The sequence below is a fragment of the Vanellus vanellus genome, assembly GCF_965231255.1.
Source record: "Vanellus vanellus genome assembly, chromosome: Z".
NCBI lineage: Eukaryota > Metazoa > Chordata > Aves > Charadriiformes > Charadriidae > Vanellus > Vanellus vanellus.
Window position 1 is genome coordinate 30,749,792 of NC_138908.1, and position 19,606 is coordinate 30,769,397.

At 40.1% G+C, this 19,606-nt stretch overlaps 1 protein-coding gene across 1 annotated transcript in view; it reads right to left on the reverse strand.

Annotated features, from left to right (window-relative positions):
- ADAMTS19 (ADAM metallopeptidase with thrombospondin type 1 motif 19) overlaps positions 1-18,809 on the reverse strand; it is a gene marked incomplete at both ends in the record, with an annotated part of 149,614 nt that extends 130,805 nt beyond the window's left edge. The window contains 2 exons of the mRNA XM_082497411.1: positions 17,101-17,714; positions 18,725-18,809. Of these exons, the coding sequence (XP_082353537.1) occupies positions 17,101-17,714; positions 18,725-18,809 (699 nt within the window). The remainder of the gene's footprint in view (positions 1-17,100; positions 17,715-18,724) is intronic.
- Between the last annotated feature and the right edge of the window lie 797 nt (positions 18,810-19,606).

Genomic DNA, 19,606 nt, shown 5'->3' on the forward strand with positions numbered 1-19,606 from the left:
TCCAGAAAAGAGCGAGTTTTCCTTCCAAAATTCTGAATGATCAAAAAGAATATGCTTTTTATCATTAAAACACTGCCATCTCTCCACATCGATATGAACAAAAGTCACACTGAAAACCAGGCAAAAATTACTGGAACCCTGTCTCTCACTCTGCCAGCTAAATTTGTGAGTGGGACTTCAGAACGATCATACCAAGTTACACCAAAGGTACATCTTCCACTGAAAGGCAGCCAGCTTCACGTGGAAAATGAAGTCTTTAAGAAGTGGGAAAGCACAGAACAACAGACAAACACATAGTAGGATAATTAGTGATAACAGAATTCCTATCATTTGTTATTTCCAATTTGTTATTTTAAGGCCACCGTTACATCTGACATTCTGTTTTTATGAAAATACCTTTTTTCATCTCAGTGTCCTAGATCTAAGTAGTTTTGTCTGCTCATCTTTGATGCTATTTACCTTTCCTGTATTGTAAGACATACAACGTGTTACTAGCTAGATACAGTAGCGAAAACTGTTTCTCCTAAGAAATGTGCCAGCAGGTTCATTAGAACATCATGTATAAGCTTTCATAGATTCTCCTTTTAAAACAAAACAAAACAAACTTTAAGAAGTTGTTTACTGAAATTAAGCATATGTTATTCTTTTCACAGATTTATTGCTTCAACAGCACACTGTAAATGGACTCCACTGTACACTCTTTTTTTGGCAGCCGTTACCCAGAAGTAGAGTTTAATTATAGTTCGCTTTAGTCAAATTAGTTGTGTCAAAACACTGGAAGAGACTCAATGCTTTAAAACACAGAACTCATCCCAAACCCTTTTAAGTCTTGCACTAAGAAGGCACAGCATAATTTAAACATAGAGAAAAAAATTTAAAGTCACTAGTGCACCATAACTCAAATTTCAAAATATTAAATGTTAAAAGGAGGTAAATAGGACACTGGTGTTGAGTGAAACCCTATAGTTCTGAAGATGACTCTTTCTGGAACAACTATAGAACCCTTTATAAACAATCACTACCCTACACAGACCATCCCATGAACGTTGTGTATGCTGCTCTTTCTCTCCATAGAGACAAATCTAATCTGTTGCAGTTTGAGGTAACTAAAGTATCTTTAATAATAATTCATTGAAAAATACTACCATAAGGCAATTTTAAGTTCTATTTTCAAAAGCTTCAAACAGAAATGGAACAAATATGAATTACAAGCTCCCAAAGCTAAATGTACCATTGACGTTGTATATTTTTTCTAAAAAATAGACGGCAACCAAACCAACAGTATCTAACTGCAGATAACTTATTCCTGATGTATCACATGAAGATAATTCTGTTAACGAATGATTTGCACTATAGTTGCTAGCAACCCTCAGATAATTTAGAATTTTGGGGGTTGAAGAGGTATGATCAGACAAAGACTGTCATCTATAAGCCAGCTAAAAACATAAAGAACAAAGGTAACAAACAAGAGCCCCAGCATCTGTATTGAAGCCACAGAACAATGGAAACATGGGTCTCGTGGAGATACCAATCATTCACGTGAGCTCATTTTAGTGCCATCCAACCTATACATATACATGTATAAATTTAGATTTATGAATAGTTATTGGCAGGAACCGCATGAAATTCAGCAAGGATGAATGCCAAGTCCAGCCCCTGGCACAGATTCACCCCCTGCACTGGTACAGATTTCCCACTGGGTGGATGAACTGATGGATGGACGGATGGCAAGCAGATCTGCTAAAATGGACCTGGTGGTCCTTGTGGGCAGTAGGTGGAGCATACAGTACAACAAAGGAACATATGGAAATAAAGGGGAAAAACTTAATGAAAAATTTACGTAATCCTACTGAAGTGTAACATACCTTCAGAAATAAAGAAAATTTACTCAGATATCTTTGTCCAAGATATAAAAAAAAAACCCAAAACAAACAAACAGTGCTGCAATCCTGCATGAATAATAGAACATTTCTATGTATACAATTTCTAAAACATATAACAGCTCGTTCAGTACTACCTCAGTTTAGGCTGAATAATCCCTACAACTCTGTTCTGCTAGAATTTGTTTTTTTTTTTCTGATAATAACAGCTGATCTATGCCACTGCCTACATCAACAGCACCACCTCTCAAGGAGGGGACGTGTACTTGGCTGTGATGTTGTACTAAGTTGATACCATCCCGATCTCTAAATTCTAGTCCAATTCTATTATTTACTTTTCCTCTGTCTTTGTTTTAAGTTTTTAATTCTAATCTTGTACTGTCACTGACTTGCAATATAAATTTGGCCAAGATATTTATGCTCATGTGTTCTTAACCAGCATTCAGTTTGGGGAGTGTATATGTGTATGCTGAATACTAATTATCTGAGACACTCAAAACTAGTGGCTATATTTTAAAATTTTGACGTAAACCACAATTTAAAGCCTTGCTTTCAATTGCAACACCTACAAAAAAGAAAATTGCAGTTGCATGCAAACACACATACATGAAAAATGTTTGACAGGAGCATAAATACTGTAAATACCTCTTTTGTTCCTGTTACCATGTTACACAGCTAAGATTACTGTGTAAATAAACATATTTTTTACTAAATTGCAGCTACCTAGATTCTGAATACATATTCTACACAGCTATACATCTATTAATCTATCATGTGTTTAGGCTCTACATGTTCTTTTTTTTTTCCTTATGCAGCACTCTGGAATTTTATGAGGTAGAGTAAACCTACTACTCTTAGCACAGCTGACTATTTTATAAAATTTCAAAATCAAATTAGCAAGTGCTACAAGCCATTGTTGAAATGGGAAGTCAAATTTTACACTACATATGTGACAGTCAATTTAAAACCTATTTTGAAGGCACATTGGGTTAAAGACACAATGAAAAAACTTCATTTTTAAACAAACTTAAATTCAAAAGCTGTATCGTATGCATTTGCTCCGGGTAACTATGCAAGGATTGACTAATATCACTAAGAATAGCAACAGGTATTGGCAAGGCAGACTTTGTCAGTGGCACAGCTGTTAAATGTGCAGAATATCCATAACTGCACACAAGGCACACTCTGCAATCTTTAAGAAAACAAATATGATATTTTCAACCTTAGGTGCCCAAAACAATACAGATTTTATGGCAACCATAACTATGTCACAAAAGAAGACAGCACCAATTCTGCCAACCCACCACATAATAAATTACTGGTCTCTCTCTGATCATTTCTCCCTTCACTCAGTAGCTCCTACTCATTATCTCAGAAGGTTGAACTGATTAGTAAAACTAGTTCAATTCTGGAATTATTCTTATCTCTCAAGTAGATTTGCTTCTATTACAGAAAAAAAAAAAAAAACAGAAGCTTTGAGGAAGGACTAGAAAGCCTTAAAGGTTGTCTATTTATTCCAATAACATAAGACAAACTAATAAAATAGGTATCTTTTGCTCAGAACCCCTGCTTAACATTAAGTATTTATTATTTTTTAAGAAAAATAACTCTAAAGAACACCCTATGTCTCTTTCAAAACCACTGTGTTTATGTCAACTACGATCAAGCCCTGATAGTACGGTAAGAGGGTAACCACTTTATGGTTAAGATCAGAAAATAATTTCTCAATTTTAGAATGTTGAAAGGGAAGACAAATGAGTTGTTGCTGTGGAAAAATCATTTCATGGATGCCAGCCTCAAAACTCTCCATCTGCTCTGGTCAATATATGCTCAATAAAGCAACATACAGTATTCCACCCTCTCTGTCTAAACCCTTAACAGATCCAGATCTGACTTCATATCAATTTAGATCAACGGTAGTGTTGTGATAGTAAACATAAAGTTGTATTATACAATCAAGATTCTGATTTTTTGATGTTCAGAAAAATTCGCTGCCTATATCTTCACGTTAAACAATTAATTTACTTTAAAAATAATAACTAATAAATGGAGCTAGAGCTAGTAAAGAGAAGGAAACTAGAAGGCAACGCCTGTGCAAAAGTAACAAAGTGGCCACCTTGCTTATTCCTTTTCACTTGCATGAAAAAATACTGTTAATCAGAAATTAATTTAATTAAAATGGAATTGATTATTCTACTAAGAGAACACATAAACTTTCAGTGCTCACAGCTCTAAATGGTCAAATGCTATCAGAACTTCTGGGTTTTTTTTAAAGAAGTTCTTTCAGCAGCCTCCTAGGATTTTGGCCTTCGGGTTTCATATTTTGATCTGTCCTCATGTGGGCTAGAGAATTACATTTTTATGTTTACTGGTTCTTATTTTCATGTAGGCCTATGTTTCAATAAGATGGAAGACATAGTAACAACAAGGGCCATGCCTTCAGTTTGGTTCATCAAAAACACAACGATCAGAGCTGACCACAATTCAAGTACAGTTTCCAAATGAACTAAAGGAAGTATTAACCAACTGCCAACACTGCTAAACCAAAGGAAAAAAAAAAAAAAAATCAAAGATAACAAATGATTGAGCCCCATGGACAAAAATCTTCATTTTGTCCTCCATACAATCATACATTAAACAGATGTTTTATGTGGTTGCATGACTTCAACTCCATTGATGGTGCACACATCAACTGAATAATGAATAAAGATGCTTCTTGCCTGTTGCCTGAAATGTTCTGGAAAGCCTTAATTTATTTTGCTTCAAAAACTATGCTGGAGCAACATGCTCAACCAACCACAGATGACTAATATAGACCAATAAAATAAACTACAATCAAACTGAAAACCAAGATACAATTACACTTGAACAAACATGATACAGACCTTTAGTTGCACAATTCAAATTGGAAATGGCATAAAAATCCATTTTAAAAACAGCCATCTAACCTGTAAATTATGTCTATTGTGTAGTCATAACTGAGTGATGCATGATGTTAACAATCACTTGGTTTTGTTCATCAAGTACATGCTATATTAAATGGAACCACCACTGATTTACTATTAACAAACAAACAAAAAAAAAAATCACAACCCCAACCATATCCCCTTTCCAGAATAAATACAACAGCTTCTGTAAAGTATGCCAGGATTTAAAAAAAAATATTCCATAAAACTTAAGTTAAAAATTCTTTACAATTAATTGGTTTAATGATATCCGAGAACATTTATTATATAACAGCATTTCAGTATTTATTAATATTGTATAAGAAAGTCCCTTTGCATAGCTAAAAATGACTAGCACTAGAAAAAGCAGCACCTATGGAAACATATCACCTATGGAAAAAATCTGAAATTAAAGATTCAGTTCTTGTAAAGATGTGTTTCTTTACAGCATTTTGGTGTAATATGAGTAACTTCAGCACTTCTTGTAGCAAGACTAAAAACCACTCTTTTGCAGTATGAATGAAACTGCTGTACCTTTAGCTAATGAATCTGCATTCACCCAATTTCTTTAGTGCAAGCCTGGATTTAATCCCTTAAGAATCTGAAATGATATTTTATGCACACAAAATTGTAATAGTACACAAAGGATGAGCACAAAGCATCCTACACTGAGTCCCATGCAGGAGATTTAAATGGAAAATATCAGCAACTGTGTCTGTAACCTACATTAGATAAACCACCTAGACTAGTATCAAAAAGATCAATATAAGAGATCCAAGTTTAAAATGATTCATTCGTGTAAAACACTCAAATAGTGCATACCAATGAGCTACTATTGTTCCAACCTATGTGCTTTCACTGTAGCCACAGAGGGATGTGGCACAGCTCCAAAACCCACCTATGATTGCCTATAGAGAAATTTAATCTCTGCTAATCCTTATTGAAATATCTATCCATGACTCCATTATTTCGGTTTTCTTCCAAGAGAGGAGCTGAACTTCATTCAAAGACTATTTAATTCAAGGCAACACTCCATGAAACTCAGTTTCGGTTCAAATCTACAATTTGCCAAAACTACTAACTGGAAAACAGTAATTCAAGGAAGGAAAATAAATTATATTTATGGGCATAGAACTATAATTCAACAAATCAAGTTAGTCCATCTATAAAATAAAGTTATGCTTAGGCTTTTTATATCTCTGTCTTGAAATACATTAATCCAGAACTGGTGGTTTCAAGAGAAATAAATAAGATTCTTACAATTTATAATAATTTTAGATTCATATTGCTTAAAACCTTAAAAATATATAGAATTCTCATACTTCTAGGACTCCACTCCTAACTGAAATTTGTATCTAATTTTTTTTCCAAACTATGTATAATTTTTTGATTTAACTTCTAAGCCTAGATTCTCCTTCCCCATTTTGGGGAAAAAAACACATTAATTTACCTTTCGTGGCACATCATAGAAACTAAAGTTATGCCACCTCATGAAAGAAGGAATAGTACCTAATTATTTTTCAAGAACTATTATTTTAATTAAAAAGAAAAAAAAAAAAAACACAACACAGATTTTGGAAGAAGGCTTTTTTCCTTTTTTTTTTTTTAAAGCTAGAGTGCTTGTTTTTATGTGCGTAAGAACACAAATGGTGAGCAGAATAGTTTTGACATTAGCATCTTGAACCAAGTAGCATCAGTCTGACTGGCCACTTTTAAGCAAATTTGTTGATACAAAACCAAGCAAAAGATTAATCATTGAAAATGAAATAAGCAAGGAAGGAATTATTTCCTTCCATTATTTCCAACGCAAATAATTTAGTATTAGAAGAAAAAAAAAAAAAAAACAAAAAGCCACCAAATGGACATAGAAGAAATCTTTGTTATTATGCTTCCTTAGGTAGGTTACTACAGAAAAAATACGTGATCAGAGAGAAAAAGGGAAACACGCTAGGACTATCAGGCAGAAATTGGAAGACTAAGCTTTTTATACGCATAATTGTATCCAGTTTAGTATATAAAAACCTCTTCTACTTTTAAGTACTTCACTCCCCTCATCTGTTACTTAATAAATATTTGGGGTGAGGTCCATTTATGTCATAGAGGGACAAAAGAGATCGGGGGTCTACCCAGGCATAGAATCACCTAAGCAACTTGCCATCCCCTAACTTGCAAACTTGTAAATTCTCAAAACATTTTAAAAATTGCCTATATTAGAGGATTTTCACACAGAGCTTATAACAGGAGCATAGATCCAGACAGCTTTACGCTTATAGAGTGTTTTTAAAAAGCAAATTAAGCAAGACCACAATTTAATATTAAGTCCTGAGAATGTGTGTACACATTAATGGCTTTATGATCCCTGCACATACCAAGAGTAAGAACTCACCCTTCACCTACTGCTGTATCCCAGAATAACTGGCATTCAGATTTTTTTTGTCTCTTACCGTGTCCCTTTTTTTTTTTCTCCTGTCTCCCACCTTCAGAAGAAAAGCAAAGTATTTCATACAAGAAGCCTTGAGGCAGAGTTACACCTGAGTTTTCAAGTTCATAACCCGATTGCCAGGCTAATCAGTGTTCTCACTGAGAAAAAAGAGCACTGAGAAGTTTAAGCATATCTGAAGCACAGTTTAAATTTTTATATAAAAGATGGCATTACTATAATGGCTCTAGCCATTACTTGGGCACTTCTCCCTGCCAGCATCCCCTTACGCCCAGAGGGACGTAACAGGACATTTACTCTGTACTGAATCATTAAAAAGTTGTCCCCAGCTGAATTAACATCAGGTGCAGAGATAGCCGTATTTTCCTTAACATACTGCTATCTAAATAAGCTTGACCTGACTTGACCTAGTTAAACTTCTGACATCTAATAAGAACTTAAGGTAGCACAGCTGAGATCATAAAACAAGCATATGCAATTGTTGGAGGATAATCACACGGAAACTAAATCACTTCACAAGTCAGCTTTGGGTACATTTCTACATTTTTGGATGTAAAACTCATTCAGAAAATAGTTCTGACTGAAGTACTGGTAGATCCAAGAAAAACATTCACAGCACAGGCTTCCAAAAAATTTTACTTCTATTCACTTAGGTGCAGATGCATGTATTATTAGCAACGGATGTTACGATATCGATTTATCATTCTACATACATTGTTCTGCAATTAACACTAGAAATGTTCTTCATTCTTCCCCTTCCAAATAATACTTCTTTGCTTACTTTATGCCAGTATTAGAAGCAATAGAAATAACCAAGAAGACCAGATTGCCCAGGCAATGACAGGTTAACAACAAAAGGTTAACTGAACTACTAATGCACAACAGATGTACATCTGATTTTAAATATAATGTAGATATTTTGGGCTATTGGTTTATAAAAGTTTGACCAACTACAGTCTGGATATGCAATATAACACACACATGCACGTGCTCAGCATATTTCACACTACTACCATTACATTGCTGCTTCTGCTAAACAAGGAGCAACCAACCAGCGAGAGACCTGACTAAACCAAGGTAAGGCACAGGCTCTACAGAAGAGCTTCTGCAAACATCACGTTGTCCCCCAAATCCAAATGGCTTTGACTCATCATTTTCTACCCTGGTAAATCCCTTATCACAGCAAAGACACATGCGCATTATTTGCATGCTACCTCTACCTGACCACCAATTTTCACAGGCTCCTCCTTGAATATCCTCACCTACCGTCAACCCCACAATGACTCTCACACCTGACGCTTTCTGTTGTTTCCTCCCCATTTCCCAGCTCCCCTATTTTTATGGTATTACATCTTGGAAATCACAGATGTTCCTATTTTTTCCCCTGTTATAATCTGTCATTAACTACCAAAAAGAATCTCCATTCTTGCAGGTCCAAGAAATCTTTTTAAAAAGGAAAGACAAAGAAAAATGCTTTAAAAATAAAATTACAAGGGTTGCAACACAGAGAACATTTGTTTCTTTTAAAAATCCTTGTTCATTTGCTATAGAAGAAACAATTGCCACATATCATGAGAGATTAATAGGAGTCAGGGATACAAGACTTGGAGAAAATGCTAATTTCAGTAACCTTAGTTGTAGCTAGGAGAGGCTCAATGCTCTGTCTTTTCTTTAAAGCAGGTACCTTCAAATTAGGGGGTCAAATCTTTACTAATTTAATTAATATAAAAACTTTACTCATTAATGGACTTACTCGGATTTTCTGATTCACCATCTCACTTCTGTATCTTGCAAAATAACCTTGATATTTTTATTAATTACAATGGGTAGAGATCTCAAGCAATTCACAACAGTGTCTTTTTTTAAAAAATAAATCTAGGACATTTCTCATGATGGCTTGGAAATATATTGCAAAGGAAGTATTTGTACCGAAACTAAGTACTTCAGGAGAAGAGCGGGCTATTATAAGCAGGATTGGAATCACAAATCAAACCTGGCTCGGGATGCAGTGATTACATGATTATAGGATAGCCCCTAGAAGGAGGAAGAAATCATTACTACATGATCTGAGGCATCAGCCCAACATCTCACATACCATGCCACAGTGTCTAATATTAAATGAAACAGAGATCATTATAGTTCAAATGTAGTCTTGGCCTAAATCAAAACTGATTTTCTGAACCTTTCAGCTTTACACTAACACTATTGTTCCTATGTTTAAAAGACTTATCCTTCCTATCAACTAGCAAGAGTTCTCAGGTACACAAACCAAAAATCCAACCAAATGATATTTCATCCAGCAAGGCAACGATGAATAGCGGCAGGCTACTGCATCACAGCTCAAGCAGCAAAACAGAAACAAAGAGCTTTTAGTCCTTTATCTTTAAATAGATCTTCATTGGTTTATGATTCTTAAATGACACTAATCAAACATTTAAAGGGATACCACTTCCATTGCCCCTTTTCTTTATGAAAAAATAAAAATAAGTCATATTTAGTAGATGTGTTTGTAATTGACTTGCTGTTCAGGTAGGATAAAGCAATACTTGTTAGTAAGTGCTTTGCTTGCGCATATATGCTCATTATTCCAACTAGCCATAGTCAATTTCTTGATTTTAATTTTCCCTGGCTTCTCTACTGTATTTACAGTTGTGCTTCATTAGATGTTCAAGGTGAGATGATAATTAAGAGTTTTTAACATAACAGAGAGATTAAGGCAAATAGCAGATAAACTTACGCTGGAAGAAGGCATGCCTGTGCCTAAATATGCCAAAGTAACCTCATGTAAACAACTTTTTTGGAGCCCAGATTTCTTGGAAGCCTGGCTGCTGTTCTCTCTTCCAGTTCCAGTTCCAGTTCCAATGCCATGTAAACCCAGAAGGAACACGCCAGCTCAGATTCAACACATACATTGAAAGTATGTGCATCCTTCCAGGAGTGCCACCACATTTCATTGGTTCTTCTACATTATGCAGAGGTGGGAAGCCCAAATTTTAGTACAACACTTTATTTTCCCAGGGGTGCTTCTGTTTTTTTGGTGGTGGGTTTGTTGTTTTTTTGTTGTTTTTTTTTCTGCAAAGAAACCCACTTTCCTAACAGAGCAAAGCTGCTTTCTGTTCAGGGCTGACTTTTCCACTCATGCCCTACCTCGCCCACCTATTTCTATCGATGACAAATTTTACATTGCCCATTTAAAAAGGTTTAAGACACAAATAAGGCCTAAGTTAAAGTCAACAAAACAAAACTAGGTGAACCTGTGACCTCTCAGAAAGGGATACTCACAGAGTACCCTCATTCACATATTTATTTCTGTCCCTCAGCAAAGTTTCCTTTCTTTAACTAACTTGCAATGCAACAGTAGGCAGACTGTGCACCAAGAAATAACGAGCTTAGCATTCCAAATAGGTAACTGAAAAAGCCTCCAAAAAACCCACCTGTGTTTTCCCACATCTTCCTGTCTTGAGCTAGCTCTAGGTTTTAAAAGGAGGGGATCTAAACACATATTTTACTGCTTGCATGTGTCCCCTCTGTCATTTAAGTATCCCAGGAAGCTGGGTGCATAAGAGGGAGCGTGTACTTCATTTCATCCTGGCAGCCTTTAAGGATAATCCTATTTAATTTTATAATCCTCCTTCTGCAATGTTAAACTTTACCCTGTATGTAGCAAATGGACCATGAATATTGCTAACAATCTTTTTTCTTTCCCCTGTTATGAAAAACTGTTGGTGATCTCTGTTTTCTACTGCTTACCCTCAGCACAAAAGAAGCTGTAATTGTCTCCAATTTCTTTTGGAAAAGCACCTGGTGTGGAAGTTGCTCAATATCGACGTGTAACTGCAACATCATTGAAGCGGGGAGGCAGAGGTGCTATTTTTGGCTGACAGGAAGCTTGGTATTTCACCCGTTTCAGACTCGTATGTTAGCACTGTATGGTCTAGGATGTGTAATGAGGTAGTCTCTCTCCAGCTTGATCGAAGCAAGGAAGTCTGTTAAGAATCCTCAGAGCCTTACACCCGGAGCTCACAAGCTGTAACAGCACAGCTTTCCAGGGCAATTTATGAAGCCCATGAGCTGCTCCTGACCACCTGTTCCAAGAGCCCCACAAAATCAGGGATCCTCACTAATGCGAGGACTTACCTTGCACGTGCACCGCACAGCAAAGGTCAGGCTCACTACTCACACCCAATGCAAACAATCTGTGCATTCCCAGTCAGCGTGACCCTATGGCAGGAAAGGAGTTGCAGCAGGTTAAGTATGACATTGCCACTGAAAGAAGCTGTACAACTGAAAGGCAGAAGTTCAGTACAGCTCTCCAAAACTGTCCAAGCTCTCCAAAAATTCAAGTACACTGGCCACGTCAGACACCACTCTCATTGTAGGATGTGTAACTAAAAATTATATTCATTGGGAGTTTTCCCACATAAAAATGTTGAAACACTGTGGTTAAAACCCTTCTCTAGCAGGAAAGAGGTCAAAACAAGGATTGAGCCTTTTCTCAGGCTGAATCCTATGCTCAAGAGTGACCGTGTGCAGAACTTTAGGAATACAGAAAATACATTTTTTTATTTTATTATTATTATTATTATTCTTTTACAATTTCATTCTGCTTGTTCTGTTAAATCCTGCAAAGTCAGACTATCCTCGATGGATAGGTACAAAATAAAAAATTCCAGTTTTGTAGAAGCTCTACTATGTGTCCTGAATTTTAAGGGTCATTGAAATTTAGAATATTCTAAAAAATCTAAAATATTTTTAATCCATCGTGTCATTCCCTTACTATTAGTAAAATCACTAATCTTCAAAACACGGTTTTCATAAGAAATAAAAAAAAAATATACATCTCCTGTAAAGCTGCTTCAGGTTTTTTCAAATCTTACTGAAGTACCATATAAGCATTCTATTAGCCAAAGAAGGTGCATAGGTTTTTTCACATTCTAGTTTATTTCAGTTTTATTGTTTTTTCACATCCTAGTTTATTTCAGTTTTATTGGTGGGACATTACCGTCAGAAGTATTTGTTAAAATATTGTTGTCCAACGATACTTGGCACACCTCTGCATGCCACAGCACTACTGACATCCATTCATTTGCTGATGCTGACAGAACTGCTTTGGATAGTGCTCTTTAAATGTATGTATAACAGCTGGAGTAGATCTGTGACTACTTGTCCATAGACTACTGATCAGATTTATAAATACCTGCTTGTTAACGACAATGAGGTCTAACAAAAGCACCATACACTTTAGTAGAGAGAGCTCTTCCCTGGATTGGATTGGAGATGTGTTAAGACTTGTTCCCACTCAAGTCACTGGGAAAGTGCACATTAATTTTCATTGCAAATAGTATTTGACGCTGACTCTTCAAGGATTTAGGGAACTATAAATATGCTATTGACCATTCCACATTCTTAAGATCCAGTGAAAACACAAAACCACACAGACAAATTTCAAAGCTTCTCTCCAGCAAATTAACCCAGCTGGCAGTGCTGTCTATTTAGGCCAATCTCCACACACGTTCTGTTGGACAACCTGCTAAGTGTTGTGATGAACAGCATAGCTGCACAGAGCGGCATTCTCCTGTCCATCCTGTGTGTACACTTTTGCTCCTGTTTGCACCTCTTAACAGTCTAAACATATCCCCTTGCTTTAGGTATAAGAAGACATTCAAATCCTTTCTCTGCCTAGCTGTTCTGTACTAATTGCAAACTGCTTCATCTAAAAAGAAAAAGAAACATTGGGAAAATCCCTGCCCGCCACTATGTAGCCATGGAATACTACCCAAGCAATTCTCTGCTGAGAAAAAATGACATTAAATGCCTGCCTTTCTGAAATGAAAGCAGTAGGGGATAAAGCACATGTTTTCTGGGTTTACAGCTCTCTTTGGGGAAATGCAGTGAGACTACTTCAAACTTCCATGCTAGCAGCAGAGCAGATTGTTGGTAAAGAACCAGTAGGCAGATTTCTTAATTCTAAGTCCACAGCAAGTTTCTCCTACAGCATGCTCTAAAAGAACTACCAGTTGTAAGTTATATATTTACCAGTCACAAATACAACTGTTCAACAACATTTGACATGCTTTTTTTTTTCTTATTTCAAATATTATAGCAAAACATAAGCAAGCAGTGGAAACAACCATTTAAATAATTAATGGTCCAGCTCTGCAATTCATCACTTTCAGAAGAGCAGTCTCACTGGCATCAGCAAGACTGCTCAGCATACAGATTGAGAATTCTTGGAAACCCCTCCTTATTCATCTTCCCACAGCACCGGTGCAGAATCCCAAAATGTACTCAGAGCAAATCCCATTGAGCTACAAAAGGATGAAAGAATCCACAAGTGTTTTACCAAAGAGTTAGATAGAGCTGTCACCATTGATCATGTGAGCTCAGAGATTACACCAAGGTCACAGTGATGGAGTTTCTAGACGGTCCATGATATCTCCAGTCTCTAGTTTGATTAGAAAATATACATTGAGTTATGTTTCCTTCAATTGCCAAGACAGGCTGCCAAATGAAGCCAATGGTGGCAGTCAGAATTTGGTTAGTAATTAACTGGGAGTACAGCTCTCATTTTTCACTTGTATATTCACATGATCAACATGGTATGTTAATGAACCCCATTATCACCACACCTCTGTACTGGCTTTAGATGAACAGCTCACAAAAAAACCACATTACTGAAGATCTCAAAACTGTGAAATAAGATACATGAGGAAGCTTTAATGTTGTGCTGTACCTTACATGCTTTACCCAACTGCAAGCAGTGAACTACTCAAAAAAAATCAAAATCCCACTTCAAGAGGATAAGGTGCCTAACATCTTCAACAATATTCTTTTGTCTTTCTGCCTATCGAAGGAGCAGTTAAGACTTCTACACAGACATTTTTCAATTTCCTGAATGTCACTGGCATGTCAAGTCTTCCCATGCCTTGGGAAGTTGTAATGAACACCAACATCCTAACTTGGACGGTACAGCATTTTCATGCAAGGCCTTTTTTAATTTTGTTGAAGATCTGGTATCTTTCCACAAAACTAGCCCTAGAGCAACAGCCACACATCTGTACTGCCATGTACGACCCTTCCCTGCACATGATGGCCAAACCTCTTCTACTGGCCTTTATGCTTCTTCACCCTTCCTCCTGGGTGGCAAAATCACTGTTGTCAGTCAGACTACAGTTACTTTCCTTGGTGAATGAATTCACTAAAAGGCTACTGAAGAACAGAATGGTAGAAGTTGTTACACAGAGATGCTGTATTTCACAAGAAAAAGAAAAATTGCTGAGTGGAATCTAATCTGCATATTAAGGGACTTACAGCCCACTTCTTTGGCTTTCCAAAGTGTACGCAGCCTAGTAACCCAACCCAAAGTCTGCAAGGCTTTGAAATGACAGTATATCTAAGACATTCATACCATATTTTCTCTGAAATTTCTTTATGTTTAAAATGAAAAAATAAACTGTAATTACCTAACTACAAAAAATTATTTGTAGGTTCAAGTTTCAAGGGATTTTTACATCTTAAAAGAGAAAATGTAGTTTGAAATATTGCTTGGCTCTTTTCGCAGGGCAAAGCCTAGAGGAAACAGGGTGGAATATGCAATGTATGTATGATGTTTTTCCAAGACTCTTGGAAACAGAGCAACTTACATATGTGATAGAGCCCAAGCAATGACTGAATAAAGAGTGACAAATAACTTAAGATTTGCTATGACAACTTTGACATAATAGCACTGTGCAATTTTTTTTAACTATGTGCTTGACACAGCAACATTCTCGGAAAGAACAGCTGCTTAACTATTTCACTGCAAACACGAATATGCAGTTGAGGATCATGACACCACCAGTCAACATCAACAACAGTTTCCAATTTTATTTGAGATACATAGAACAGTTTATATTTCAGATGCAGCTTTCTAAGTGGGGAACACCATCTAGGCACATGCATGCGTAGACAGGCTGGGAGTAAGCTAGTACTCCTAGGAAAAGTCTGACTTAATCAAAAACTACCAATGGGGCTCCTAGGGAACTGGAGTCTATTGAAACAGTGAATTTCAATTTATAAATCAAGTCAAAGTCAAAGGAATTACAGATATGCAATGATGTACATCACTTTTGAGCAGACATTTGCAATAGGTCTCTCTACCAACTTCTTTGCAAAGATTTTCTCTAATCTAATTTTACCCACACACAATGTAGAAGGAAGCAAAATTCTAACAAGAACAAGGTGCACAAAAGTCAAGTGCTTTTCCAGAACATAAAAATCCTTTACCTGATTGCTTTCAAACCACCTTCAGTTGACTTCCAATATTTTTCACCACAATTAATTCTGCTACCATGCATTGGAAAATCTGACAAAATGTCAATAATTAGATGCCAACCAGTCAATAATTAGATGCCAACAGTTGTGTGAAACTTGGCGGTTTTACCTTGCAAGAGTGCAGGCAAATATTTTATTTGGTATCAATCCACATTATGTTCCTTCTCCACCACTTTCAGTTTGGGTTTTGACTTTTGAGTGAGTCCAAACAGGCAAATGAATAAGCAGTCAAAATTTCCACATTTTACCTGGTTTCACTTCATGACCATTCAAATAAAAACCAGGCAGGCATATCTTCATGAATTAACAATGGAACAAGTTAGATGTTAAAATTTGGAAAGAAATATAAGAAAACATCTATCATGCAACTGTGGTGATTTACACTCATCCAGCCACCCAAAAAACACACAGTCATGATGCTGATGTTAACACTCGCTAGCGCCATTACTGTTTGTATTCTATATTCTGTAAAGTGCTGCAGGCGTGTGAATTTATGACGCTATATAAAGGCTCAAAATGAGAATAATAGTAGTAACAATTGGGTTTGGGTTAACACCTGCCAGCATTTTACATCATCCCAGCTGCTTTCTACTCTTTCCATCCACCCTCAAGTATCTTGGGATTGCAGCTCACTGGATCACCACTGCTGTTGTCAGTGTGCCCAATTCCAGTCTTTATCTGGTAAAAATCACGACTGATCCAGCAGGTGAAACTTGTTTTAAATATGGCAGGTATGCCACAGAAGTAATAACCATTCAGAAGTTCTGGCTGTATTAACATTTCTGCTGAGAACATACTCGTTGCGTACTTCTATGGAGGAAATCAAAGAAGGGTATGTAGTCCCAAATCCAAGTAACTACAGGTTCCACATGTGGGAAGTTGTGAGGTAGAGAAAAAAGGCCAAAGGAATGAGAGAAAAGGAATAATGAAGATGAGAAAGCAGACTCAAAATATTGGTAAAAGTAGGAAAGCCAGAACAGTCTGAAAACTAAGATGTAGAAGATAAGGAAGATAACACAGATGAGGAAGGTAACTTTTGAATATAGGATGGGAATGGTGAACAAAGGGATTACAGAGGGACTGGAGGAGAGATACATGGAAAAGGAAGAACAGTGAGCATGGAGGTAGCTAATTACAGGCACGCACTGAAGACCAAGATAAAATTAAGGATGGACATGAGAAAAGCTGATGAAAGAATGGCATAAGAATAAAAAGGAGATCCAAAAAAAAAAAAAAGGTATGGGGCTGAGGGAGGAAAATGTACCTGGAAATGGGACAAAGAACATCAAAACTTTATAGGATAAAGGCACAAGTAGGATTTGAGAAAAATTATGAGTGGGATAGTGGAAGTATGAATAGCAAAATGGTTAAAAATAAGGATAAGTACAGAGGTAGGACCCAAGAGGTTATGAAAGAAAGGATATGAAAGACTTCACGAAAGAGATGGTGCTGAAGAGCAGCAGAGGAAGTTGACACTTGGATGGAGACCTTGGTACAACCCCTGCATGCAAGGTCATCTTACCAATCCACCACAGGTACTGAAGGAGGCGAAGGAGCCCGGGTAGCGGAGGACAGCACCACTGTAGTAACAAGCTCTCTCGGGTTGTGACTGTGCAGCACCGGGTGGGCTTTTGCCCTCACCCCCGAGCCGCTCCTCCACGGCAAAACCAGGAGCCAGGAAGCGGCTGTCCCTCTTGAGCAGCAGGTAGAGCTCCCGAGCAAATGCCGGGATCCTCAGCAGCACCTCATCTCCGTCCTCTGCTGGAGGTGGTGGTGGTGGTGGAGATGGTGGTGGTGGCAACTGAGAGGCAGCACCGGACCCCTGGGGCAGGGGGGACCAATGGTAAAACTCCTGAGACTCATACTCATCCTCGGTGTCCTCTTCCTCTGCCACCTGCCCCACAGCCTGTGCCTGCCCCTCCACTGAGGAGGAGACTGAACGCACCTCCCGGGAACTGCCAGCCACTGGACTAGATGTGACAGGGGTGCTGAGGGTGCTGCTCCTGTTCCCACAGCTGGGGTCGGCACTGCAGCCCCCACCACCACCGCTGCCACCCACCGGCTCCTGATGGCCCCTGCTCCACAGCGCAGGGAAGACGATCTCCCACTCCTCAGTTTCTTCTGAAGCATGGAGACCTGCGGGAAGGCCAGCAGATGCTTTAAATGAGTGGAGCACCCAAAAGCATAAAGCGCTCAGCAGAAACCTACCCTACTGCCCTCCTTCTGGCTCCCATCCCACCAAGCACCCCACCCAAAATACAGTGGGCTCCATGTGGCCCTTTCATCCTGTCCTTACACATGGCAGACAGCCCAGCCCCTAGATTTCTCTGTGCCTGTTCAGGGGTCTGGAACACACCACCATCCTGGTAAACACTGAGAGAGAGCTGGAGCTCAAGCTGGGCAGAAGTTGTGTTTGTACCAGTAGCTGAGGATGTTCTTCATGACCACCATCTCTACGCAAAGGAGAGTTGCACAAACCTTCCATCACACAAAGTGGCAACTTTTTCATACAGCTAAAAAAAAATACGTTATTTTAGCAGGGCAACCTGAACAACAACAAAAAAACGGAAATTTCAACCTTGTTCTCAGCATGTTTTGCAAGACCTACTATTCCAAAAGTGCAGCTGAACGCACACACCCCACCCCACAGCCGTGCATTTGCAAGCGCACGCACAAGTGGCATATGCATGCGTCTGCTGTATCACCATTATCATTATAACCAAACTGAACTATAATCACTAATTAGTGATGTCTGCGTATTACACACACCGTACCACAATCCAACCAAAACTCCCAGCGTACCAGCACCGAGTTTATAAACCATATGACCACGCACAACCTCCGCCAGCCTGAGACAGAGGGCACTTTTGGTAACACGTTCATCCTACCCACGCCAGGACCAGCACCGCTGCGGTGACAGGGCAGCGCACGAAACGGGAGTAAGCACCTCGCAGAGCCGAGCGCATCGCGACGCGCCCTCGCAGCGGACGGCAGGCGTTACCTGCGCACCCACCGCTCACAGGGGACGGGGTCAGCCCTTAAAGCCGCTGTACAACGGGCAGGTAGCGGCTACCGGCAGCCGGCGGGGCACGGCGGCCCCACCGAGGCTCGGCCCCGGCCCCCGCCCGCGGAAAGCGCGCACTTACCTGCGGCCAGCCCGCTTGACAGCACGCACAGCTGGTAGAAAACGCAGCAGACGCGGCTCAGGCGCATCCTCCCGCCCATCCCCATCGGCTCCGCGCCCGCGGGACGCCGGCAGGCAGGACAGGGAGGGCCGGGAGGTGCCGGGCCGAGCCGAGCCGAGCCGAGCCGAGCCGGGCCGGGCCGGGCCGGGCGGACAGCGCGGCGGAGCGCAGCCACCTGGGCGCCCGCCGAGAAACTGCAGGCGAGGGCGAATAACCGCGCGTCCCGGCGGGGCGGGCGGGCAGCACGGGCAGCGCTGGATGTGCAGCCCGCGGCGGGCGCGTGCGAGTGCGTGTGCGGGCGCCGGCAGGCAGGAGCGCGGCCCGTGCGCGCACACAGCGCCCGGCGGCGGGCGGGCGGGCGGCTGCGCCCCGGCGGCGGCGGCGACCGACCGCGCTGCCCCCGCCCGCCGCTTCGCCCCCACGGGGCGGGACGCGCCGGGACCCGTCCCGTCCGGGCCCCGCCCCGCCCCGCCCGGACGGGCACCCGGCGCGGCCCCCCCTTCATTCCCAACCACCCCCCCCGTCCCCTCCCCCCCGCCCCAAATCCCGCCGCCGTGCCGTATGGGCCGGCGCCCCGGCGGCTCCGCGGGGCGGGAGAGTGTCCGGGCCGCGCCCCGCGGGCACCTTGCGCGGGGGACCGCGCTTCGCACCCCGCCCGTCTCACCGGCATCGCGACAGAAGGAAGGGCTCCGATCATTCCCCCCACCCCCCAACCCCGCCATCAACGCGTTCTGCACAGCCTGTGCCTCGAATTCAAGGAGCGGCAGAGGTTGACCGTTTCTGCCCGGTTTTGTGCAGTTTTGGTTTGGTCTAAACTCCCTTTGCCCCCGCTGCGCAGCTCCC